The sequence below is a fragment of the Pseudoliparis swirei genome, chromosome 13, assembly GCF_029220125.1.
Source record: "Pseudoliparis swirei isolate HS2019 ecotype Mariana Trench chromosome 13, NWPU_hadal_v1, whole genome shotgun sequence".
Classification (NCBI taxonomy): Eukaryota; Metazoa; Chordata; class Actinopteri; order Perciformes; family Liparidae; genus Pseudoliparis; species Pseudoliparis swirei.
In genome coordinates this window covers 13,314,779-13,339,908 of record NC_079400.1, presented here as the reverse complement: position 1 = coordinate 13,339,908, position 25,130 = coordinate 13,314,779, and the positions used below count along the sequence as shown (strand labels likewise).

General features: G+C 51.4%; 2 protein-coding genes across 8 annotated transcripts in view; one reads left to right on the top strand and one right to left on the bottom strand.

Annotated features, from left to right (window-relative positions):
- The window catches only part of LOC130203140 (rho GTPase-activating protein 23-like), an 81,396-nt gene extending 64,264 nt beyond the window's left edge, over positions 1-17,132 (top strand). The window contains 13 exon segments of the mRNA XM_056429033.1: positions 93-401; positions 525-586; positions 2,617-2,723; positions 4,405-4,517; positions 4,620-4,772; positions 5,701-5,779; positions 5,868-5,941; positions 6,027-6,116; positions 6,521-6,646; positions 6,734-6,778; positions 6,852-6,945; positions 14,698-14,729; positions 14,812-17,132. Of these exon segments, the coding sequence (XP_056285008.1) occupies positions 93-401; positions 525-586; positions 2,617-2,723; positions 4,405-4,517; positions 4,620-4,772; positions 5,701-5,779; positions 5,868-5,941; positions 6,027-6,116; positions 6,521-6,646; positions 6,734-6,778; positions 6,852-6,945; positions 14,698-14,729; positions 14,812-15,735 (2,208 nt within the window). The 3' untranslated portion in view covers positions 15,736-17,132.
- Positions 17,133-17,306: 174 nt separating this feature from the next.
- Positions 17,307-24,710, bottom strand: acbd4 (acyl-CoA binding domain containing 4). 7 transcript variants are annotated; one of them, XM_056429046.1, is made up of 11 exons: positions 24,464-24,574; positions 23,929-24,034; positions 23,297-23,417; positions 22,061-22,145; positions 21,624-21,744; positions 21,393-21,515; positions 20,548-20,645; positions 20,233-20,455; positions 19,941-20,158; positions 18,131-18,181; positions 17,307-18,059 (listed from the first exon to the last, which is right to left on the bottom strand). In XM_056429046.1, the coding sequence occupies exons 2-11, from the start codon at positions 24,002-24,004 to the stop codon at positions 17,931-17,933; spliced, it is 1,245 nt and encodes a 414-aa protein (XP_056285021.1). In that variant the 5' UTR covers positions 24,005-24,034; positions 24,464-24,574; the 3' UTR covers positions 17,307-17,930. The 7 variants fall into 7 exon arrangements, with proteins under 7 accessions (XP_056285021.1, XP_056285022.1, XP_056285023.1 ...); XM_056429047.1 differs by having other exon boundaries at positions 23,929-24,148; positions 24,464-24,563; XM_056429048.1 differs by having other exon boundaries at positions 23,929-24,064; positions 24,465-24,526.
- Between the last annotated feature and the right edge of the window lie 420 nt (positions 24,711-25,130).

The following is a 25,130-nucleotide window of genomic DNA, read 5'->3' as shown; positions in this document are numbered from 1 at the left end:
CCGCTAAGTCCTGGCGTACGGTTTCTAAGCAACCGTGGCAGCGTTCTCCATTTCAGGGCGTGTCCTTTGTTTCTGTGCCGTCCTCGTTGCAGAAAGTGGGCGGCGGCATGCGGCCGTGGAAGCGCGTCTTCTCCGTGCTGCGCTCACACTCGCTGTTCATCTACAAGGACAAGCGGGAGGCGGTCCTCCACGGGGCGGGGGCGGGGCCCGGCCAGGACGAGCACCCTCCAATCAGCATCCGCGGCTGCCTCATCGACATCGCCTACAGCGAGACCAAGCGCAAGCACACGCTGCGGATGACCACGCAGGACTTCTGCGAGTACCTGCTGCAGGCCGAGGACCGGGACGACATGCTGGCCTGGATCCGGGTCATCAGGGAGAACAGCAAGACCGACAACGAGGTGAGGGCCTCACACACGTAGGGTCACTCACCAGACCCCACGCACAACTCACCTGTCCCCCTACACCGAGGAGTCACTCACCAGACCCCACGCACAACTCACCTGTCCCCCCGCCTGCTCTAGGAGATCGGCTTCTCCAGACAAGCTCTCATCAGCAAGAAGATGAACGACTACAGGAAGCACAGGTCAGCACGCACACACACACACACACACACACACACACACACACACACGCACACACACAGACACCCCCACCCCCACAGACACACGCACACACACACACACACAGACACCCCCACAGACACACACGTCAGACACACACACACACACACACACACAGACACCCCCACAGACACACACATCAGACACGCAGACACACACACACAGAGAAACACGCACACACACAGACACCCCCACAGACACACACGTCAGACATACAGACACAGAGAAACACGGACACACACACACACAGAGACACACAGACAGACACACACACATACACACACAGACACACACACACCCCAACAGACACACACACACACATGTCAGACACACAGACACACACACAAACACACACAAACACAGACACACGCACACACACACACACACAAGGCTTGAACACAGCGGTCCCTCGTGTGTGTTATAAGCGGTCATGTGGTTCGGGGCTGGAGGTCACACTCAGTAACCCTCAGAGCGAGAAGCCTCCGTTGTTTCTTTAACATTCCGTTACGGTTCTGAACGTGATGACGGTCTTAAGGTCTTTACAGTTTTTTCCGTTTGCTAAACGACAGCGGGCACAACTGGAGTCACATGTGCAAAACTCTAACCACAGTCTGCACTACCAACAGTCACCTGAGCTAAACAGTTCACATCAGCTGCAAAACTCATTCCAAGCAACACAACTCTTAACACATGATTCAAAACACGCTCAGTGCAGCCAAACAACATGCACAACCCTCCCTGAGGTAACACACACTGAGGTAACACACACTGAGGTAACACACACTGAGGTAACACACCCTGAGGTAACACACACTGAGGTAACACACACTGAGGTAACACACCCTGAGGTAACACACACTGAGGTAACACACACTGAGGTAACACACACTGAGGTAACACACACTGTCACTCAGAACACACGGAGAGTACAAACACGAGCATCAAACACCAATACAGAAAATACTAACTTTTCATCTTTACAGTTTGAACAATTTCAGTGACTTCAAACAAAGTCATATTTTCTTCAAAGAAAAGAGAGACATTCTTTCACATGATTTATTCAATTTTTTAGAACATAACAATTCTTTAAGGTAAATGAAAATTAGCAGTTTGCTTCAATAGTCTGTAGTAATTTACGGAATTACAGTAATGAGAAAAAAAAGGTAGAAACTAAAAGTAGATACTGTAATTCGAACAAATAATTGAGGGGCTAATCCTGCCTCTAGCATCAGCCCACATGTTGTCATCAACATCACATCTCATGTTCTCTCTTGCCACCTGGGGAAGAACCTTCTGGAGGGCCTGATCCATCCCTGGCAGTCCTCTGGACTCGTGTCCTCACATCCGGCACGCATGGCTTCCAAAAGAGACATTTGGTCATGTGGGTGGTGACCAAACACTTGGTTCACGACATTACATTACATGGTCTATAAGTGGAGCCCTTATTCCATCTGGAATAACAGCTCTTTGTCTTCCTCCACGCATCCCCCTCTCCCTGCCACCTTCTCCCTCCACGAACCCGTCTTCCTTGTTCCATTTCCAAAATGAGTCTTTCTGAGCTCTACCTATATATACTGTAATATATATATATATGTGTGTGTTCACTAACAAGTCTAAAACAAGACACCTGCTTAGCCTTTCAGCTGAAATTGCAATCAGCAGTGTTTGAGAGGAACAAGGCTGAACTCTATTCCGTTTTGAATGTGTGGTTCACAGTTTGGACAGCAGTGTGTTAGCATTTGAACAAAGTGCTGTAGATCCACAGTGTTGTGCAGGTTGTGGTTAAAGTCATGGGATAAGTGTTAGAGTTTTGAAAACTGTGTTCAAGGAATGAAAACCAAACTAGAGTTTGGTCCACATGAACTGCTGCTGTGCAGACTGTAGTTAGAGTTTTGCTCATGTGACTCCAGTTCTGCCCGCTGTCGCTTAGCAAATGAAAAAAACTGTAATCCTGTTTGCATCTCAGCCGTCTCTCTTCTGTCCCGCGCTGCAGCCTGACAGGAAGTAAGCTGGACTCCTCCCCCAGAGCCCACCGGATGATGCCTCCCTTCCTCCTGGCAAAGACTGACAACACCTCCGTGAACCGAGCCTCCAGAACCGGTGGGTCCCAACACGTTCCACCGTTAACCCTTTAACCGTGCTAGCAGTGCGGCTCTGAGGACAGCACCCAGAATGCACCAGTGAAAACGACCAAGTAGATCACCCTAGAGAGTTAGAGGACCGTGAACGTGTCCGACACTGATGCGTGAACAAAACTGAGGGTTCATCGTCGTTAAAATACAAAGACAACCGAGTTCAATAAAACCAACACGACTGTTTGGTTTAGGAAATCTGTTCTTAAACATCTGTTAAGTTATTCTTACAAATAACACATTTAAATGTGGGACTGTGTCTTGTGTGTGTGTCTCTTTGTGTTTGTGTGTGTCTGTGTATGTGTCTGTGTTTGTGTGTCTGTGTTTGTGTGTATGTGTATCTTTGTGTGTCTCATTGTGTGTGTGCATCTGCCTGTTTGTGTGTGTCTCTGTGTCTGTCTGTGTGTGTGTGCGTCCGCCTGTGTGTGTGTGTGTGTGTCTCTGTGTCTGTCTGTGTGTGTGTGCGTCCGCCTGTGTGTGTGTGTGTCTCTGTGTCTGTCTGTGTGTGTGTGCGTCCGCCTGTGTGTGTGTGTGTGTCTCTGTGTCTGTCTGTGTGTGAGTGCGTCCGCCTGTTTGTGTGTGTGTGTGTCTCTGTCTGTCTGTGTGTGTGTGCGTCCGCCTGTGTGTGTGTCTCTGTGTCTGTCTGTGTGTGTGTGTGTGTGTGTGTGTCTGTCTGTGTGTGTGTGCGTCCGCCTGTGTGTGTGTCTCTGTGTCTGTCTGTGTGTGCGTCCGCCTGTGTGTGTGTGTGTGTGTGTGTCTCTGTGTCTGTCTGTGTGTGTGTGCGTTCGCCTGTGTGTGTGTGTGTGTCTCTGTGTCTGTCTGTGTGTGTGTGCGTCCGCCTGTGTGTGTGTCTCTGTGTCTGTCTGTGTGTGTGTGCATCCGCCTGTGTGTGTGTGTGTGTGTGTCTCTGTGTCTGTCTGTGTGTGTGTGCGTTCGCCTGTGTGTGTGTGTGTCTCTGTGTCTGTCTGTGTGTGCGTCCGCCTGTGTGTGTGTGTGTCTCTGTGTCTGTCTGTGTGTGTGTGTCCGCCTGTGTGTGTCTCTGTGTCTGTCTGTGTGTGTGTGCGTCCGCCTGTGTGTGTGTGTGTGTCTCTGTGTCTGTGTGTGTGTGTCCGCCTGTGTGTGTGGGTGTCTCTGTGTCTGTCTGTGTGTGTGTGTGTCCGCCTGTGTGTGTCTCTGTGTCTGTCTGTGTGTGTGTGTGTCCGCCTGTGTGTGTCTCTGTGTCTGTGTGTGTGTGCGTCCGCCTGTGTGTGTGTCTCTGTGTCTGTCTGTGTGTGTGTGCGTCCGCCTGTGTGTGTGTGTGTCTCTGTGTCTGTCTGTGTGTGCGTCCGCCTGTGTGTGTGTGTGTCTCTGTGTCTGTCTGTGTGTGTGTGCGTCCGCCTGTGTGTGTGTGTGTGTCTCTGTGTCTGTCTGTGTGTGTGTGCGTCCGCCTGTGTGTGTGTGTGTGTCTCTGTGTCTGTCTGTGTGTGCGTCCGCCTGTGTGTGTGTGTGTGTCTCTGTGTCTGTCTGTGTGTGTGTGCGTCCGCCTGTGTGTGTTTGTGTGTGTCTCTGTGTCTGTCTGTGTGTGTGTGCGTCCGCCTGTGTGTGTGTGTGTGTGTCTCTGTGTCTGTGTGTGTGTGCGTCCGCCTGTGTGTGTGTGTGTGTGCGTCCAGATGACATCAAAGCTCTGTGGGGCATCAACATCATGAAGAAGGCCAAGAAGAGCGGCGGTCCGAAGGCGTTCGGCGTGCGGCTGGAGGAATGCCAGCCGGCCGTCAACAACAAAGTAATGAGATGAACAACAGCGTGACGTAGAGCCTGAACACAACACCAGCTCAACTTCCTGTCCAGACAACATGGACCCTTTACTGACGTCCTCTCCCCGCAGTTCGTCCCTCTGATCGTGGAGATGTGCTGCGGCGTGGTGGAGGAGACGGGTTTGGACTCCACGGGTATCTACCGGGTGCCGGGCAACAACGCCATGGTGTCCAACCTGCAGGAGCACCTGAACAAGGGCATGGACATCAACACGGCGGAGGAGGTGAGCCGCATCACGGGTCCACCGGCGCCATGGAGCCCACAACAGGAAGTGGCTCTACCGCATAAAATAAGCTTAACACGGCAGCTCCATAGTTACAGGAGTAAAAAGCTCATGTCACGTGACCTCCACGTCCCCTCGAGTCTCATTCAGTGCGTTTACATGATGGTATAATTCGAATCTTGCTTTAGTCGGACTCTGCTATCTTTTGGGGGATCTGCTGTTATCCCAATATACATGGCAGTGAGTAATTCGAATCATTGGCCGAAAGCATGTCATATCCGATACGATAGGTGGCGCTGTTCTCATTACAACTCGTGGTGATACAGCCATTTCCGCTTGACCTCTTCACCACTACCAACAACAACATTTCGAGAAAGATGGCGAACAGAGAGCGAGGCGAAGCTACATCCCTCTACTATTCTTCCATGGTGTTAATAGGAGTACAGCGAATGCAAATGGCGCTATTGGCTGAGTTGAGAATGGAGAGAAGACGCCGTCGCCGAAGGTACACGGAGAATTTAATTTATCGTCTCTTTCGACTTCCGGGTCACGACATGGGAGGGAGGGAGGAGGGCGGCGGGATCTCGAGCATGCGCAAAGACGCAAAGTCCAGTTCCGAATCGAATTCAGAGTTACATGCCGCGAGAGTCGAATTATCAACTGGATCGGACCGAGCTATCCAGGGGTGTTAATCGGACCGAAGTCGGACCGCACATAGTCTGACTAAGGTGTTTACATGAAACGGATAATTCGATTTCAGTCCGACTAAGACAATAATTCGATTGCATGTAACTGCACTGAATGAGTCCAACGTTTCACATTCCCAGTGAATAATCCCTGGACTTCCAAACCAAAAGCACCTTTTTGCTTCAGGAGGAGGAAACAGGAAAGACCGACGCTAAGCCCCTCCCCCTTTCTGTCTCCACAGAGATGGCAGGACCTGAACGTGATCAGCAGCCTGCTCAAGTCGTTCTTCCGGAAGCTTCCCGAGCCGCTCTTCACCGACGGTGCGTCCGGTCAACGTCGGAGCGGGGCGGGGTCGCTCTTCCCAAGGAATGTCGTTGTTCTTTAATGAAACGTCTTCTCGGCCAACAGACAAATACAACGACTTCATCGATGCCAACCGGATAGAAGACGCCGAGGACCGGCTGAAGACCACCAAGAAGCTGGTCCGTGTCTCAGAGACATCTTCTTCTCTTCTCCTCGTCTTCAACCTGTCTGATCTTCTTCTTCTCTGCTCCCGCCTCTCTCCAGCTCCACGACCTCCCGGATTACTACTACCACACCCTGAAGTACCTGGTGGGTCACCTCAAGAAGGTGGCGGACCACTGTGATCAGAACAAGGTACCCGGACCCCCTGACCAGCCCCTCGTGGCTTATTACCTTCGCATTGAAAATGCGGAAGGTTATGTTTTGATCGCCGTGTATTTATTTATTTATTTATTTTTATGCGTGTTATTCGCATAAGTAACAAAGTATTAAACCGAATCGCATGAAATTTGGTGGGATGATTGGTTATTATCCGGGGATCGATTTTGGGATCGATCGGGTCAAAGGTCAAGGTCATGAAAAGGTCTAAATCTTCTTTTTACCATAGCGCGGTCAATTTCCATCCAATTGGCATGCAACTAATGCCAACATGTTCATAATCCAATGCCCAATCTTGTGATATGCGAAGGTATGCGCTCTACCGAGTGCCCGTTGTTGTTGTTGTTGTGGTGTTGACGTGAGCGGTGTGCCGCCCTCAGATGGAGCCCAGGAACCTGGCCCTGGTGTTCGGCCCCACCCTGGTGAGGACGTCGGAGGACAACATGACCGACATGGTCACGCACATGCCCGACCGCTACAAGATCGTGGAGACGCTCATCCTGCACGTAAGCGCCGCTCCCCTCGCCGCTCTTTCCTGCTTAATGTTTGACTCTCAACGGCGTGCGTGACGCCGCGTTGTGTTCCTCCCACAGCACGACTGGTTCTTCACCGCGGGGGGGCTCGACGAGGAGGAGAAGGTACGGCGGGGGTCCTCATTTACACCTTTTTGTTTTTTGTTTGCGTGTTTTATTGACGTGTTTGCGTGTGCAGGCCCCGGAGGACAAGCGGGACATGCAGCCGGCGCCCAACATCGACCATCTGCTGTCCAACATCGGCCGGACCGGCATGCCGGGGGAGGGGTCAGGTGAGGAGGTCACAGGGGTCACGTGCACCGCGAGAGCATCCGACGTGTCAGCCAATCAGCAGCTCAGGATTCCACAGGAGAAACGGAGAAAAAGGGCTCTCTCATGTTTAATTCCTAAAATAAACACACTGTAAAATAACAATGCACGTTTCATATTCAATATTCATATTTCCAAAGGAAGCTGCAGCAGAGACGAAACAATTTAGCGTTTTAAGATCAAATAGATCACAGGTTCTTTGTTTCTACTAACAAAGTGGTGGAGAAGCTCTGGTATTAATATCTCACATCCTCTCTGGCTCTGTTGGTCTCCTCTGAGACGCTCTGCCGCCGCTCGCCATGTTTATGTCCTCGTGAAGCTCGATGCTCCGCCTCTAACCTGCTGCTCCTGATGCTGAGACTCAGCTCTTCCTTCTATTCCTCTCTCTCTCTCTAGCTGAGACACTGGATCAGCCTCTTCGGTAGGACCAGGTCTTCCTCCTTTGTGTGTGTGTGTTTGGATGTTTCTATTGCACTTGAATGCATCATTCATTCATTCCAGTCCTGTTCTCCAGTGTTCCTCCACTGTAGCGGTTTGCGTATTCGCCTTGAGAGTCGGCTCAAAGTTGCCAGTTGGAACTCCGCCTCCGCAAAGCCTCAAACGCATCTTAAACGCATCGCCTCAAACCCATCGCCTCAAACGCATCTTAAACGCATCGCCTCAAACACAAAGCCTCAAACGCATCGCCTCAAACGCATCGCCACAAACGCAAAGCCTCAAACGCATCGCCTCAAACGCATCGCCTCAAACGCAAAACCTCAAACGCATCTTAAACCTGGAAAAGTCATGGAATTTTTAAATGGCTATTAGCAGGCCTAGAAAAGTAATTGAAAAATATAAAATCCCAAAATATTTGGAAAAGTAACGCAAATGTGTTTTATTCCAATTTTAATTTACACGGTATATATACGGAATGCTTTGGAATTCTCATTGTTAGTTTAAATACTCCATCTTCTCACTTTGTCACGTAGACAGAGTTTTCACAAAATGTTTAATCATGGAAATTTGGTTTAAAGTCATGGAAAGGTCCTGGAGATCCACTGGTCACCATGGTGATGAACCTGTTCACTGGTCACCATGGTGATGAACCGTCACAAACAGACTGACAGCTTTCCTCTCCTGAGCAGTGGTCCCCATGTGGCCCCCTGAACAATATCAGAGACGCGTTCCGATTTTTTTTTTTTTTCACCTGGCCCGCTGCCGTTGAGATTGCAGTGAGACGCGGAAAAAATGTGAAGTGGTGCTCCTCGCAATAAAACATCTTTGATGGGACGTGTCGCGTTTCGGCCAATCAGCGTTCAGATGTCCACAGCGTTTGGGAAGTTAGGTTAGCTTGAATGTTAGTCCGCTACATCTGCTGTCACGCTGCACGGTGTATCGACACTAACAAAGTACCAGTACGTTAAAAACGATGTGATTTAGCATATTTTTAGTCTCGATACTTCATTAAAAGAGCGATCAGAGCGCACGCGCTGTTCCGCTCCGTCAAATGTTGTCTGCACGCGCAGCGCAGCGCACACGGCGAGTCGTGGCTTATCTCCGTTGCCTTTCTCCATGGAAAAATATTTTCCGCTATCCGCCACGGAATAAATAACCACGTTTTCTACGTTATACTCTTGTGGAAATGCCACACACGTCGTGACATGTAGCGCCCTGGTGTCTGGGTTCATAACGTCACCCGGAGGCGCACTGAGCTCCGTGAATGTCTCCGACTACGTGAATGACTTCCGCATCCAGCGCCACGTGAGCAGCAGCAGCCAATTAGATTCATCAACAGAGGAGCAGCTCAGCGCTGATTGGCTCTAACAACGCAGCATTATGCTCTCTGCTCCCCCTCCGCTGCGCTCTGGTTTCTCCTGCGCCGCTCTGCGCTCAACTCAACTTTTTTTATACTCCGTGACTAATTGAGCACCGTAATAATCGCGCGACACAACGAATCGATAATGAAATTCGTTGCCAACTATTTTAATTATCGATTTTTATCGATTTTATCGATTCGTTGTTGCAGCCCTACCTCAAACCCATCGCCTCAAATGCAAAGCTTCAAACGCATCGCCTCAAACGCAAAGCCTCAAACGCATCGCCTCAAATGCAAAGCTTCAAACGCATCGCCTCAAACCCATCGCCTCAAATGCAAAGCTTCAAACGCATCACCTCAAACGCGAAGCCTCAAACGCATCGCCTCAAACGCAAAACCTCAAACGCATAGCCTCAAACGCATCGCCTCAAACATAAAGCTTCAAACGCATCGCCTCAAACACAAAGCCTCAAACGCAAAGCCTCAAACGCATTGCCTCAAACGCAAAGCCTCAAATGCATCGCCTGCATCGTGTCCATCGCCCAAATGGCATCGTGTTCAGATTGTGCTTTAGTTTTGTGTTTATTTTTAATATTTTCTTTGCCACAAACACATCGGCACTAACAGCATACGACCGCAGCACACTTTTGGACATAAACTTTTGCGCAAAACAAGGGTTTTTGTCCACTTTTTCCATCGATCCAGCGTGGCGGCGGAGATTGCGAGCGAACCGCAGCAACAACAGTGGAGCCGCTACTACGGGAGACGAAAACATCGAGGGAAGCGGAGCGAATTGAACAGACTGAGAGTTCAAGCCACCGTCCACCTTTGCCCAGCATCCTTCTTGCTAACGTCCAGTCTCTGGAAAATAAGATGGATGATTTTAGGGCAAGGATCAGATTCCAACGGGACATGCGGGATTGTAACATCTTTTGTCTGACGGAAACTTGGCTGACCCGCTGGTGCGGATCGAGTCATATGCCCAACCGAGTCCTTCTCTGTTTTCCGTGCAGACAGAACGGAAGAGTCTGGTAAATCTAAGGGTGGAGGGGTCTGCTTCATGACGAACAACATGTGGTGTGACCCCAAGAACATTAAGACTCTTTCTTCCTCCTGCCGAACCTGGAACATCTGACGCTCTCATGCCGTCCATTCCACCTTCCCCGGGAGTTCTGCTCGGTGATCACCACAGCCGCTCACATTGCACCACAAGCGGACACCGACGTAGCACTATCGGACCTACATGATGTGGTATGTCGGCATCAGAACAAGTATCCCGACGGCTGTGGTGGTGGCTGGGGACTTTAACAAGGCAAACCTAAAAAAGTCATGCCGAACTTTCACCAGCACATTACGTGTGCTACCAGAGGGGAAAGAACGTTGGACCACTGCTATACGCCATTCAAGAGAGGCTACAAGGCTGTCTCTCTCCCTCCGTTAGGGAAATCAGACCATGCCGCCATTTTTCTGCTTCCGGAGTATAAACAAAGGATCGCGGAAGCGGTAGTGACGAGGAACGAATGCGGTGGTCTGACCAATCAGAGGCTGAGCTACAGGACGCTCTGAGTATTGTCGACTGGGACATGATCCAATCCAGTTCCAGTGACGCCAGCGAGTTTGAAGTAGCAATGAGCCTCATAGCAACGCTTAACGGACACCATCGTCCCCACGGTAAAAGTTAGGGACTTTCCTAACCAAAAGCCGTGGGTTGATAGATCCATCCGTGAAGCTGTGAACGCCTGCATTGCTGCCTATAACTCCGGTCTTGTATCCGGCAACATGGACGAGTACAAGGCAGCGGTCTATGGACTGAGGAGGGTGGTGAAGAAGGCCAAGAGGAAGTACCGAGACAGAGTGGAATCACAGATGGAGCAGCGCGACACCAGGCGCCTATGGCAGGGGCTACGGACTATTACAAACTACCAGAGCAGACCCCGCGCAATGGTGAGTGCCGACGCATCCCTAGCGGACGACCTGAACTCATTTTATGCACGGTTTGAGGCTAGCAACAACAGCGCTAGCTCGCCGGCTAACAACAACACCGTTAGCGTAGCCGAGGTGAGTTCTACCGCTGGGGATGAACACACACACTCTGTGACCGAGCACAGTGTGAGGAGGGCTCTGTTGAGGGTGAACACCAGGAAAGCTGCAGGTCCAGATGGCATATCTGGGCGAGTACTGAAGACCTGTGCTAACCAGCTAGCTCCAGTGTTCACCACAATATTCAACCTCTCCTGGCTGAGTCCGTGGTCCCCGCCTGCTTCAAGAGATCCACTATTGTCCCTGTGCCCAAGAATGCTTCTCCAGCATGTATGAATGACTACCGACCCGTGGCCCTCACCTCGGTGGTCATGAAATGCTTTGAGAGGCTGATAAAGGACTACATCTGCGCCTTCCTCCCTTCCTCCATGGACCCGCTGCAGTTTGCTTATCGCCCAAACAGATCCACGGATGATGCTGTCTCCCAGGTACTGCACACCACACTCTCTCATCTGGACAGCCAGAGGGGGGGCTATGTGAGACTGCTGTTCATTGATTATAGTTCAGCTTTCAACACCATAGTCCCCTCCAGACTGGCCGGCAAGCTGACTGAGCTGGGACTGAACACCCCCCTGTGTGCTTGGATCCTGGACTTCCTGACCGCCAGGCCACAGGTGGTCAGGGTGGACAGACACACTCAAATCCTCACCCTGAACACAGGATCCCCAGGGTTGCGCCTCAGCCCCTACTGTACTCCCTGTACACACATGACTGTGTGGCCAGGTTCAGCTCCAACACCATCATCAAGTTTGCGGATGACACAGTGGTGGTGGGCCTGATCTCCGACAACCGAGAAGGCCTACCTGGAGGAAGTTGCTGATCTGTCACTCTGGTGCCAGGACAACAGCCTCATCATGAATGTCACCAAAACTAAGGAGCTGATTGTGGACTTTAGGAGGCACAACAACAGAGGACGTACTCACCACTGGGGATTAACGGGACTACTGTGGAGAGGGTGAGCGGTATAAATACCTGGGAGTCCACATCACCGAGGATCTGACATGGTCAACAAACACAGACACTCTGGTGAGAAAGGCAAGGCAGCGCCTCTACCACCTCAGGCAGCTGAGGAAATTTAAAGTTTCCCAGAGGATCCTTCAGTCCTTCTACTCTGGAGCTGTAGAGGCGTCCTGACAGGAAGCATCACAGCCTGGTTTGGCAACTGCTCCGCTCAGGACAGGAAGGCTCTGCAGAGAGTAGTGCTCGGCTGAGCGCACTATTGGAACTACACTCCCACCCTGCAGGACTTGTACACCAGGAGGTGCAGAACCAGAGCCGCAGGATCATGAAGGATCCTCACCACCCCAACAACAGACTGTTTCAGCTGCTGCGGTCAGGCAGGCGCCTCCGTAGTCACGCTGCAAGAACAGAGAGACTGAGACGGAGTTTCTTTCCTCAGGCCATCAGGATTGTGAACTCCGACCTCACCAGGACCCCCACATAGACCCACACAACTGCCCCTCTTAGGCACACTCACACACACACACACACACACACACACACTTACTGTAAATATTGTGTTGTTTTTTATTTGTAAATAGTGTGTACTTGTTGCCCTTGCACATTCCTGCTGAGCATTGCCACTTTCATTTCACTGCACACCCTGTGTGTGTATGTGACAAATAAAACATCTTGAATCTTGAATCTTGAATCAAACCCATCGCCTCAAACGCAAAGCTTCAAACGCATCGCCTCAAACGCAAAGCCTCAAACGCATCGCCTCAAATGCAAAGCTTCAAACGCATCGCCTCAAACCCATCGCCTCAAATGCAAAGCTTCAAACGCATCGCCTCAAACGCATCTTAAACGCATCGCCTCAAACACAAAGCCTCAAACGCATCGCCTCAAACGCATCGCCACAAACGCATTGCCTCAAACGCAAAGCCTCAAACGCGAAGCCTCAAACGCATCGCCACAAACGCATTGCCTCAAACGCAAAGCCTCAAACGCGAAGCCTCAAACGCATCGCCTCAAACGCGAAGCCTCAAACGCATCGCCTCAAACGCGAAGCCTCAAATGCATTGCCTCAAACGCAAAGCCTCAAACGCAAAGCCTCAAATGCATCGCCTCAAACGCAAAGCTTCAAACGCATCGCCTCAAACGCAAAGCCTCAAACGCATTGCCTCAAACGCAAAGCCTCAAATGCATCGCCTCAAACCCATCGCCTCAAACGCAAAGCTTCAAACGCATCGCCTCAAACGCAAAGCCTCAAACGCATCGCCTCAAATGCAAAGCTTCAAACGCATCGCCTCAAATCCATCGCCTCAAATGCAAAGCTTCAAACGCATCACCTCAAACGCGAAGCCTCAAACGCATCGCCTCAAACGCATCGCCTCAAACGCATCGCCACAAACGCATCGCCTCAAACATAAAGCTTCAAACGCATCGCCTCAAACACAAAGCCTCAAACGCAAAGCCTCAAACGCATTGCCTCAAACGCAAAGCCTCAAATGCATCGCCTCAAACGCATCGCCTCAAACATAAAGCTTCAAACGCATCGCCTCAAACACAAAGCCTCAAACGCAAAGCCTCAAACGCATTGCCTCAAACGCAAAGCCTCAAATGCATCGCCTCAAACGCATCGCCTCAAACGCAAAGCCTCAAACGCATTGCCTCAAACGCAAAGCCTCAAACGCATCGCCTCAAACGCATTGCCTCAAACGCGAAGCCTCAAACGCAAAGCCTCAAACGCATTGCCTCAAACGCGAAGCCTCAAACCCATCGCCTCAAACGCAAAGCCTCAAACGCATCGCCTCAAACCCATCGCCTCAAACGCAAAGCTTCAAACGCATCGCCTCAAACGAAAAGCCTCAAACGCATCGCCTCAAACGCAAAGCTTCAAACGCATCGCCTCAAACCCATCGCGTCAAACGCAAAGCTTCAAACGCATCGCCTCAAACGAAAAGCCTCAAACGCATCGCCTCAAACGCAAAGCTTCAAACGCATCACCTCAAACGCAAAGCTTCAAACGCATCGCCTCAAACCCATCGCCTCAAACACAAAGCCTCAAACGCAAAGCCTCAAATGCATCGCCTCAAACGCGAAGCCTCAAATGCATCGCCTCAAACGCGAAGCCTCAAACGCATCGCCTCAAACGCGAAGCCTCAAATGCATCGCCTCAAACGCGAAGCCTCAAACGCATCGCCTCAAATGCAAAGCCTCAAACGCATCGCCTCAAACATAAAGCTTCAAACGCATCGCCTCAAACACAAAGCCTCAAATGCATCGCCTCAAACGCGAAGCCTCAAACGCATCGCCACAAACGCAAAGCCTCAAACGCATCTTAAACGCATCGCCTCAAACACAAAGCCTCAAACGCATCTTAAACGCATCGCCTCAAACGCATCTTAAACGCATCGCCTCAAACACAAAGCCTCAAACGCATCTTAAACGCATCGCCACAAACGCATCGCCTCAAACATAAAGCCACAAACGCATCGCCTCATGTGATCTGAATATGTGGATCTATGAAGACGTGTCAGCGTAAAATGGATGATCAGTCGCGTGAGTGAAAGGTTCGCTACGTGAGAGGCATTTACATTATCCATCAGTTTCCTCAAAAGGCCCCCTCCCCCCCAAAAATACTCCCCCCCCCCACACACACACACACGCTGACCTTTGTGGGGAACTCACGCCATTTAGTACCAAAAGTTCATTCTAAAGACGCGATGATGATTGCGAGAGTTCTCCTGACAGATGTCAGCACTGCTTGTGTGTGTTGTGATTAGGCAGCGACCTGCATCTCCTAACACCACCATATACACCACCACCACCACCATATACATCACCACCACCATATACACCACCACCACCACCACCACCAGCACCGCCACCAGCACCACAAGGTTCTAATCCAACTCTGTCCTTTTCCTCCTAGATTTCACCATCAGCGATTCACTTAAATCAAAGGTAAGATACAACATGATATTCGGGCCCCGGGTTCTCGAGGCTGAATCATTATCTGACTGAACGTTGTCTCCTTTTCTTTCAGCTGTCTTCGCTCTCCAAGAAGGACCTGAGTGCCAGGGACTTCCTGCCCCGGTCCATCATCTCCGCCGTGACCCGCAAACGCAAGAAATGCCTCAGCAGCCGACCGCAGGACGGCAGCACCGACGAGGACTCGGAGCACGAGCCGGTCAAAACCAGCAACTACGGGGGAGGAGGAAAAGGCAGGGGAGGGGGGGAGGAGGAAGAGGAGGCGGAGGAAGAGGAGGGAAAAAGAGGAGAGGGAGAGGCAGTCAAGGGAGAACGCACCGTCACCAAAAAGGACAAACGGGATGAGAGGGAAAAGGCGAGAGATCATCCGCCTGGAGAGGAGGAGGCGGGACAGGAAGTGGGCGGCAGAAGGAGCGATAAGGAGAGCCGGCGGAGGTCGGCGTTGCCGGGAAACCAAACGCAGCTTCGCTCGAAGAGTTTCCTTCAACTCAACGCCACGTACCCGAGACCCACCACCATGACCGAGCCCCCTTCCCACTCCAGGCCTCCGGCCAGGAGACACCCCACAGTGCCCGTGTGGATCTGCCCCGCCAGGCTCCCCAACCCGCTCCAGGCCTCCGGCTCGTACGGCGCCCAGCAGCCAGACTGGAACCAGTCGGCGCCGGTCCGCTACAGGAAGACGAGAGGCGGGAGGACCAGGGCCGTTTCCATGAATCTGGACTTGGAGCGGGTGGAGGTCGTCAGAGTCCTCGAGGGAGCACGCGGACGTGCCGGGGTTCCTCAGGGATCCGTTGTGGGTCCTGGGTCAGTTCAAGAACTGGACCGCGTCCCTCGGGTGCGTCGCGCTCTCTCCTCCTCTTCCTCCTCGGTGTGGATCGATCAAAGCTCCCCGGGATCTCACCCCGTGGTCCTGAGGCGGTCGGCCCTGGACCCGCGGGACAGGACCAGGGCGTGGCGGCGCCACACGGTGGTGGTTTAGTCCACTCACAGACTCTGGGTCCACGGGGGTCTCTTCCCTCGAGGCACAGAGACCCGATGGGACCGGCTGTGGAGGTTCATTCCAAAAATGAATACAATGTGAAACTGGGTCTGAAGTTAACAGGCAAGTCCTCCTTTCACCCTCAAGCTCCTCCCCTTTTAACCCTTTACTTACAGAATAACCGTCCATGTCGTCGTACGTCTTCAGAACATCAGAACTGAGGTTCTGCTATTTCTGGCAAAATTCTTCACCAACAATCTGATCTCTGTTCTCAGGAGAAGTTGTTTCTTTTTTACCTTGTGTGTTTGCACACACTCACACACGGAGGACACGCGAGTGTGCGTTAGCTCGGTCGCTAACAGGAAGTGGAACAGAAGAACACGTTCATCCAAATAACTTTACATGATCAAATCTGTGTTTTTAGTGAACGAGGCAAACATCTGGAAGTGAAAATGAAGCCATAACACGACACGCAGACCTTCAATATTAAAAAAATGCAGAAGAACTTCTTAACGTTAAAAGTAATGTTGGCGAACAATGCTCCCCTTTCATAAACCACGAGAACACACACTGACATATTCCCACGTGTCGCTCCATGAAGGAGCGAGAGCTCAGAGCTGGAGGAGTTCATGAAGCCATCGAACACATCCGAGACGATCTGGTGAGGATCGCGTCACAGTGCAGCTCTGATTACAACCACTAGGTGGTGCCAAAGGTGAGGAGTTGACATCCTGCACGTCAGGCCTTCTAGTGTCATTTCTAAAACCAACTGTCAATGATATTTAAAATATAATAGGAGCACAAATGGGAGAAAGCCATATGAGACATTTTAAATTCAACTCCAGAGCTGCTGTGACAACGTGCCGTCACTCGCGCTCACCTGTCACGTGACCAACACAACGCGGCACCGATCAGTTTACAAGCTCTTCAGGGCGTCACGCCGAAGCATCCGTGGACTATATATATATTATATATATATAAATATGGATATATATATATATGTATATAAAAAAATATATATAAATATGGATATATATATATATTGTGTGCATGGGGTCAGTGACATTAAATATGCAAATATCGCGCTTCCCTTTGGGGGGGGGGGGGGTCAAAGTGTTAAAGGCAGCTAATCAAAGTGATGCCAAATGATTTGTTGTTAGTTTTCTTCTATTCGGTCGTCTGTGTACAACATTAGAGCCGAGAGAGAATCCCCGTGTTCCTGAGTGACGTCACGGGAGCCGCTCCAGAGTCCGGGGCCTCGGGGCCCCTGTGCGTGTCCTGTGTGTACGTGGGTGGCTGTGCGTGGACCAATTTTTTGTAACAGTTGTACAGAGCCTTGTTAAGTTAACCCGTGTATATAATTATTATACATAATATATTAAATTATTTGTTTTGGATTTTGTTGTGGTGTTCCTTCCCGTCTCTCCCTCACGGCGGGGTTTGAATCCAGCGTTCCTCACGTCACATAAAGGCTGCGTTACATTGTTCTGCAGGACAATCGTACGACATTAAATATCATGACCTCATCACAGGACATCAGAACAGGGACTTAGACACTCCCAAGACGGAGCTCACTGGTTCCCTCTTTTATTTTTAAATATCTCATATGTCTCATCAGTGGCGTAGGTGTGACTTTATTCACATTAAATTCGTAAGACAGGAGCGCGTCACATGGATGTTTCTCCTGATGCCGCCGAGACTCGACACCACGACCTGCTGGACACCGGGACGGTTCCTCCTCCCGGTTACGTCACGTCCGTGTCCTCGACCACCGGAGACGCCGGACGCCCAGGAGACCGGTCCACTGTTCGGAACAACCCGAGGTCCAGGATCCCATGTGATGACGAGGCGTTGCCGTGGAGTCGCCTCAGAGAGACACCTGTATGTTTACGTCTCCGGTAAAGTCATCGTTGAGCTCACGGTGAGTGTTTCACGTATCCGTAAAGACAAAGTTACGTCCTGCTGACTCCACCTGAAGGATGTGAACACAGTCTGGTGCCGCGGTGAGCGAGAGGATCTCTGGCTCCGCCTCCTCTCCTCCGAGCCGACCGGCCTCTTCGCGGCGGTGCGTGCGGGATGGAGGGGCGGAGCCTCCCCGTGATTTCATTTTTGATTGGTTCCTTTTTGCCGCCGAACAAATAGGAATTAGGACGTGGTGCGGCGGCGGTGGCAAGCGGTCGGGCACCTCCTCCGGCTCACGAGGACGGGCGACTCCTCCGCTGGGCGCTCCTCAGAAGGGCCACCAGACCCTGGGCCAGGAACGGCCACAGCAGGAGGAGGACGACGGTCTGACCCGACACGTCCAGCAGCCACATCCTCTCGTCCTGCGAGGGTCACACAGCGCGTTACTCACAGGGCTCGTTAACACCTTCATGTCCAGGACCGCTTCCCTCACCTGCTTGGCGGCGGCACACTGGAGACACGGCCTCCACCCGGAGCCCTGGGCCTGAGACAGAAGTGACGGGACGTTACTCTGGAACACACGAAGCCCTCAAGCTGCGTTCACAGCTAAAGCGTTGCCGATTGTCCGTGTGAGTATCCATGAGCAGAGTCACCGTACAGACCAGAGTGGTTGCGATAGAGGCACATTTGTGCTTGACGGCGCAAAAAATTTGCCTCAAGTTTAAATATTTAAACGTGGGCGAAAAATTCGCCCAACGCCGAGTTGCGAGAGCCAATCGGCGTTGAGCTGCTCCTCCTGGTGCTAACTGCTCTAGTGGAGCTGGAAGAGACGTTCAGACTAGAGGTGAAAGTCACCGAGCTGTGTGAGCCTACGGGTGATGTCATGGATACATATTAGGGCTGTCAGCGTTAACGCGTTAATCTATGCGATTAATTTGGCCGCGTTAACGCACTAAAATATTTTAACGCAATTAACGCAACTTTGTTTACTTCCGGTGTTCGTTGAAGTTTTTTCACTCCCCTGAATTTCAAACCGCGGCAGTACGGTTTAACACTGTTTCCGTTTTTAAAACAATTATTTCTCCGCGAAAATAAGGAGCTGAAATCAGTTTAACTCGTGGATGAATCAGTCGGGTTTCCTCCTGCTCCTCCTTCCTCCCGTCTCCCCCTCTGATCCACAGAGGAACGGAGGGGCGACGTGTCGGGTGACGCGGCGCGGAGAGAACTCGTCACACGAAACCTTCACCATGATTTGTCAATCCGTTTGTCTGTCAACATTTTGCGAAAAAAACAACCAATGAACACTCAGTAAATCACAAAGGACCTCCCACCACACAGGTGAGGCTCATTAGCAGCCTGTCAGTCAGAGAGCAGAGAACATGGCGGGAGGACAACTGAGCCTCATTATATAGAGCTGAGATTGTTCTGGAATGTTTGATGTAGAACACGTGGGTATGTGTCACATTAAAACGCCTTTAAAAGGTGAATTTACATTTTTTGTAGAATGTATAAAATGCCCCCAGCCTCCAGAGGGTGAACAGGACATATGTGAATGTCAGTCAGTTACCAAGGCCACTGGTTCTGCTGTTCAGTGTTAAAGATGACAGAACCAATGGGGTCTCAATATACTTCTTTTTTTTTACTTATCTGGATGTTTCACTGAAGAAACAATTTATCATCCACAATATTAAATACCTCGCTGGCACTTTATAGGTAGGAGCCTCTTTGAAAACACAGCTCTGTGTGAAGTTTGGTCTTTAAAAAGAAGGAAACTAAACTTTTCATCGCGATTAATGAATTTCAAAATGTGCGATTAGTTAGTTAATTTTTTTTAATCGATTGACAGCCCTAATATATATATATATATGATATTAATGTTATGAACCCAAACACGAGGGTCTTAGCTGTTCAGACGTTTGTGGGATATCCTCAACACGTATGAAGCAGAACTAGTGGTTAGTTCTTCATGGTGGATGAAGGAGATGATAACTGTCTCCACGGAGATAAGCCCCGCCCCCTCTAAGGCGCAAATGAAGCCAACAGCCACAAAGTCAAGCGAGTTAACTCACGCGAGTGTGAACGCAGCATCAGTAGGAAATTATGTATGAATTACACTTTTTTTAATACCGTTTTACTAAAATGTGTCTGAGAATATAGTCCCCAGCCAGAGCAGCGTTTGTACAACAGGTTTTTAGCATCTTTACATTTAAAGCTCCAGGAGAGGACCGTGTCATCGTGACTTCCTGACGACGTTGAATGAAAGTAAACCGGAGCAGCGGTTCTCTCCGACCCGGTGGGCTCACCTGCGTGGCGGCCAGCCGCTCCACCGCCTCCAGCCGCTCCATCACGCTGCTCATGTCCTCCCGGAGCCTCCGCAGCACCAGGACGATCTGCTGCTGCAGGTGGGCGTCGTGCAGCCGCTCGGCCCCGCCCTCTGAACCGGCACCGCCTCCTCGGCCGGCCCCTTCGCCGCCGCCGCCGGGGCCTCCCCCCCACCTCGGCCCGCCCTGAGGAACACCAGCTACACACAGCACACGCGGTCAGTCGTGATGGGCCAGCGTGACCGCCCCCCCCCCTCGCGTCAGAGCTGCTTACGTTCTCTCCAGTTGTGGCGGGAGCCGTCCCGCCCGCTGTCCCGCCCCCTCCTGTTGGGACCCGGGCCCTTCCCATCCTCCGCCCCCTCTCCACCTCCACCTGCCCCGACCTGCCGCACCGCCAGACCGCCGCCCTCCAGCTGGAGGTGCCGAGCGGGAGGCGACCCCCGGGGCGCGTGGAGGCCGTTGTGGAACCCGTTGGTCGTGGCGAGAGGAACCTGAGACTGAAAAGCAATGTTTGAGACGGTGAGATCGATATTTAAAGATACGTGACGCGTTCCCGCTCCCTGGCGAGTCGTACCGGTGCCAGTCGTACCTTGACGTGGCCGAGTTGCTCTACCGAGTCCACGGAGTCGCAGAAGATCTCGCTCTCCGAGTCGCTGGTCACCACCAAACCCTCACACACACCGGAGTCTGCAGAGCACGAGACAAGTTATATTTATATATTATATAAGTTATATTAGCACACTGAGATATCAACCGCTGAACTAGAGATGATCTTATCTGCTTTTATGTCCCTTTTCTCCTCACTATGAGCCGGTAGCAGCTCATCCAGACCACTGCTGTACAGCATGTTGTGAAGTCAATCAATAAGTAAATAAACTTGACTTATTACTCTCCCAACCCGACATCCAGTGAGATCGATTCCTCTTTTGGAGCTTTACTTTTCCCTCCTTTATATTTTCGTATTTTAAAAGAAGCACTTTGATCCTTTTTTGGTTTTTTTTTGGAAGTATTTGAGCCCTTTTTTTAGAGTCAGACAAATCTTGTGCTTCATGTAAAAAGAGAGAGTTCACCCCAAAATAGAAGATAAACAAATCCCTCCTTCAACCTGTCGGTCTCTCTATCAGTCTGGACTGTTTCGGTGTGCGTTGCCTCTTGAGGAGATGAAGTCTCTCTGCCCTCTCTCTCAGACAAAGGGGCGATGTTACTCTGCTTGTGTATAAACATAATACTCAGACAACTCTACACACTAGCGGCTCTTTGCAGGGAGCCGCTTCCTCTTAGCTGGGATCACGAGGGTTTCGTAAAAGGCCACCAGGCGTCTGCTCAGTTCCTCTCGGAGCCTCACAACCCTTTGAGCTCAAACGGGGAGCCGATGTAGATCTAGATCACACAGAGCAGAGGCCGGGAGGACGGACGTGACGGTGGGACACGTACCATTAGTGAGGCGTGTGACCTCAGACGGGGTCAGCTCCTCATCTGGATGACCGCCCTCTTCCTCAGCACCGGGCTGCTCCTCCTCCTCTGTTGCCACGGCAGCCGGCGCACTGTCTCCGCAACCTACAGTGACGGAGGAGAGCTCAGTAACCACAGGTGTGTAACCGCGGTTACCGTTCCACAAAGGGGGACACATCACAGGGTGTAGATGTTTGGCTCGGGGTCGCTGACCTCCTCTGAGTGCGACCAGAGACTCCGGCGGCCGCGGCATGTCATCCATCACCAGGTAGAGCGGCTGGAGGTGGTGGAGGAGCGAGGCCGTCTTCTCGTTCGTGGGCATGGAGTCCACCACCTGCAGCCAGAGGAAACCGTGGTTAAATATATATATACTTTTATTAATCCCCAAGGGGAAATTAGTTCTCTGCATTCAACCCATCCTTAGTTATTAAGGAGCAGTGGGCTGCAGTGATGCGCCCGGGAAGCAACTGGGGGTTCAGTGCCTTGCTCAAGGACACTTCGACTTGCAACTAATGGGGAGAGCGGGAATCGAACCGACAACCTTGGGGTTGCAGGACGACCCCCTTACCCCACTGAGCTACAGCCGCCCACTACAAGCTACAAGCTGGCGTGTCCCCCCGCTGCTCTCCGGTGAAGGGCTCGGCGCGTACCTCCTGAGCCACTTTCTTCATCTCGTCCACGTACTCCGCCATGGCGCTCTCGCCGCTCATCTCCCCGAGGCGTCTCCAGGCGTCCCTGACACGACAAGAACCGAAGGTCAAGGCAGAACAACCGGCACCCGGTGGAACACGGGACTCGGTGTTCTGTGCTGCCGTGGGAATCCTCTATGAACGCTTAATCCGAGGTGGGATGAGTAATCAGTTTCATTCCTCGGGGACAGTTGAGCCTGTGCTAAGCCCCGCCCTCTGACATCACTCCATCAGGCTGTCAGCGTGTCGCCCGCACTGACCAGCTGGAGAAATATGATGGACAGCTAAACATGTTCGACCCTTCAGACAGAAACGTCTACAATATCAGTTTGAAGGTTCAATCCAGGAGCGAGAAACTTTTGTTTGGTTGTTTGTCTCTGCGGGTGTGGAGGATCAGTCTCACGAAACCAGCAAAACACAAAGACCGCCTGTCACAGAGCAGAGCCAGATGAAGAGCATCGACTTACATGAAGTTAGTATCATCATGTATATTAATGCCATTGTTTTAATGTTAGCGTAAAAACACACGACTGTACGTGGACTACTCAAATGTACCCGGCGTGAGAGTATTCAGCGTTACTGAAAGTGAAACTAATATAAAAAGCCACCCGACAGAGACAAAACCTCACAGTCAGAATCAGAATCAGTTTTATTGGCCAAGTAGTTTGCACAAACAAGGAATTTGACTTGTTGACATTACTTTTCATCTTGTGAGGAAAGAGATTAGGGAGTGAAAACGATCCCATGATGCAGCAGCAGAGTACCGTCTCACTCAAGCCTCTGTCACCTCACAGGCGATGTCACATAAGTCCCTGAGGGTTCAGGGTTCAGGGCCTATGTGGGGGGGCTTTGGGACTCAAGTACCTCACACAACCACAGAACTGTCCCTTTTAGGATTTGCTCCTCCCGACTTCTTAATCTGTGAGTGAAGTGACATGCTGCGTTAGGACCACCAGGTCAACACATGAGCCTTCGCGCTGATCCTCTCTTCCTCTACGAGCTCACTGCTGCTCCTCGTGAAGAACTCAGTGGCTGAGATGAAATGATCTGTGACGTCGACCCAACGAGACGGGCGACCGAGCCGAGAGCCTCGCTCCAAGCTCCATGCCAACGCGTGTCATCAAAGGGATACACGATGTAGAGCATGAGCTGCATGGCGTCATGCAACGTAACCTGAAGACGGCGACACACACACACCATTTGTAGCGACCCACTGGGTCCCAGAAGCCGGGTCGGGTCACTGAACAAGGTCCACACAAGGCCTGCTTGTACAGACTGTAGAACCGCAGCATGACCTCGTATGACGGGCGGTAGGAACCTGCAGAAGAAGAGACCTTCGTGAGCTGCATGCTCCATGGAGCGGGAAAACAGCAAAGAGGAGCAGACCACTTCGGACGACGGGGGTCGAGAATTACAGAAGGAAAACACAGGAGAAATGAATCTTCATTTCAGGTCAAAGGCATTTCACAATGAATGTTTCTGGCTCACATTTCAGAACCAACGTAGCTGACGATATAAATCAACTACTGCAGTTCACACGAGGTGTGTGTGTGTGTGTGTGGGGAGGGGTCAACATTAAAGTAGTCCCATTGGCCATTGTGTGTGTGTGTGTGTGTCCTTCTCATTGTAAAGCAGGAGCCACACTTCCGTTTGACCCGCATGTAGTATTAACAGCGCGATGACGTCATTGGTTTAGATGACACCTTGTGCAGGAGGTCCGGTCTTACGTAAGGCCACCGGTTTGACCCCAAACGCTCTCAATAACAAAGGTCCATGAGCCATTGCAACGAACACCGGGTATATGTGACGTAATGTCGATGGCCGCGTACCGTTCTTGGGGAGGTTATGGATCACGTCCACTGCGGCCTGGAACCGTCTCTGGTGGTCGACCGCGGGCTCGGCCATCGCCAGGGCTCGTTATCTCGTTATCTCCGGCTTGAAGGGCCGTGTGCAGCCGGAAACGTCCGTTAGGAGAGCGGAACCCAAACACAGGGACAGTTACCGGCCAGAGGCGCACACCGTGACCCGCTGGCTGTGACGCGTGTGACGCTGTTGGTTTATGGCACGTGCATAACGTTGTCATACGCGGTATTAACGTTATTCACGTTCGGTTTAATGAGACTTAAACAATAATGCGACGTGCAACACATGAGCTAACGTCGCTAGCTGTAACTGAGTTAGCTAAGCGAGCTACGCTGAGGCTAACTTAGTTAACTAGTTATAGCTCACCGGCCCCCGGTGTAGCTTAGCTACACTTAGCTCGGTAACTTCTGTCCCTGTGTCAGAGAGAGCCTCAGAGTAATGTGTTCGTCTGTGTTTGTGTTCACCGGGAAGAGTTTCAATAGCAACCCGCCATGGACGTACCTGGGCTGGACGTGGGGACAGACCCGGGACAGACGGACCATCTCCGGCCACTCTCGATTATAGAGACCAGTTCCGTGTCAGATCACGTGACGTGCGTGTGACCACTGCCCCCTGCTCATTTAAAGTGCCCCCGCCCCTCAAATGAAATGTACTTTTATGAATGCTGTTTATGGTAATAAGGCACGTGCACAGATAGAGCCCTAGTGGTGCTCAAGTACCAGCCCTTTTGCCCTGGATGAGAAATGTGCCCTTTTTGCTGGAGCCCACTTTTTTCATTCATCCGTATTTAAGAATAAAAGTTACTCTTTCTGTCATCAATTCCCCCCAAATGAGTTTTAATATCCGACGGGGAATTTACTTGAGTTCTTGTGAGAATTTCTCCCCGACATGCTCCGCGGCGCTCACGAGCCCCCCCCTCCTCCCGCCGCGCCCCTCCTCCTCCTCCTCCTCCTCCACTTCCTCCTCCGCGCAGTGCTCCTTGCGCCACCAAACGGCTGCACCTCCTTCTCCTCTGACCCGCAGCATCAGACACACAGGTCATGACGGTGTTTGTCCCCTGACGTTGTTTTGGACAACATTAGCGCTGCTGAAAACATGACGTCAAAACTGGTCCGACGTTTCCTAAAAAAATAAACAAACAAAAACTCACGAAATCCGTGATTTCAAA

Excerpts from the sequence above, each read along its gene's own strand:
- acbd4 (XM_056429046.1), bottom strand. The coding sequence starts at position 24,004 with ATGGCCGAGCCCGCGGTCGACCACCAGAGACGGTTCCAGGCCGCAGTG. Across the intron at positions 22,146-23,296 it reads CCAGTGGGTCGCTACAAATG|GGACGCCTGGAGACGCCTCG; the intron begins GTGTGTGTGTGT and ends TTGTCGTGTCAG. Across the intron at positions 21,745-22,060 it reads TGAAGAAAGTGGCTCAGGAG|GTGGTGGACTCCATGCCCAC; the intron begins GTACGCGCCGAG and ends CTCTGGCTGCAG.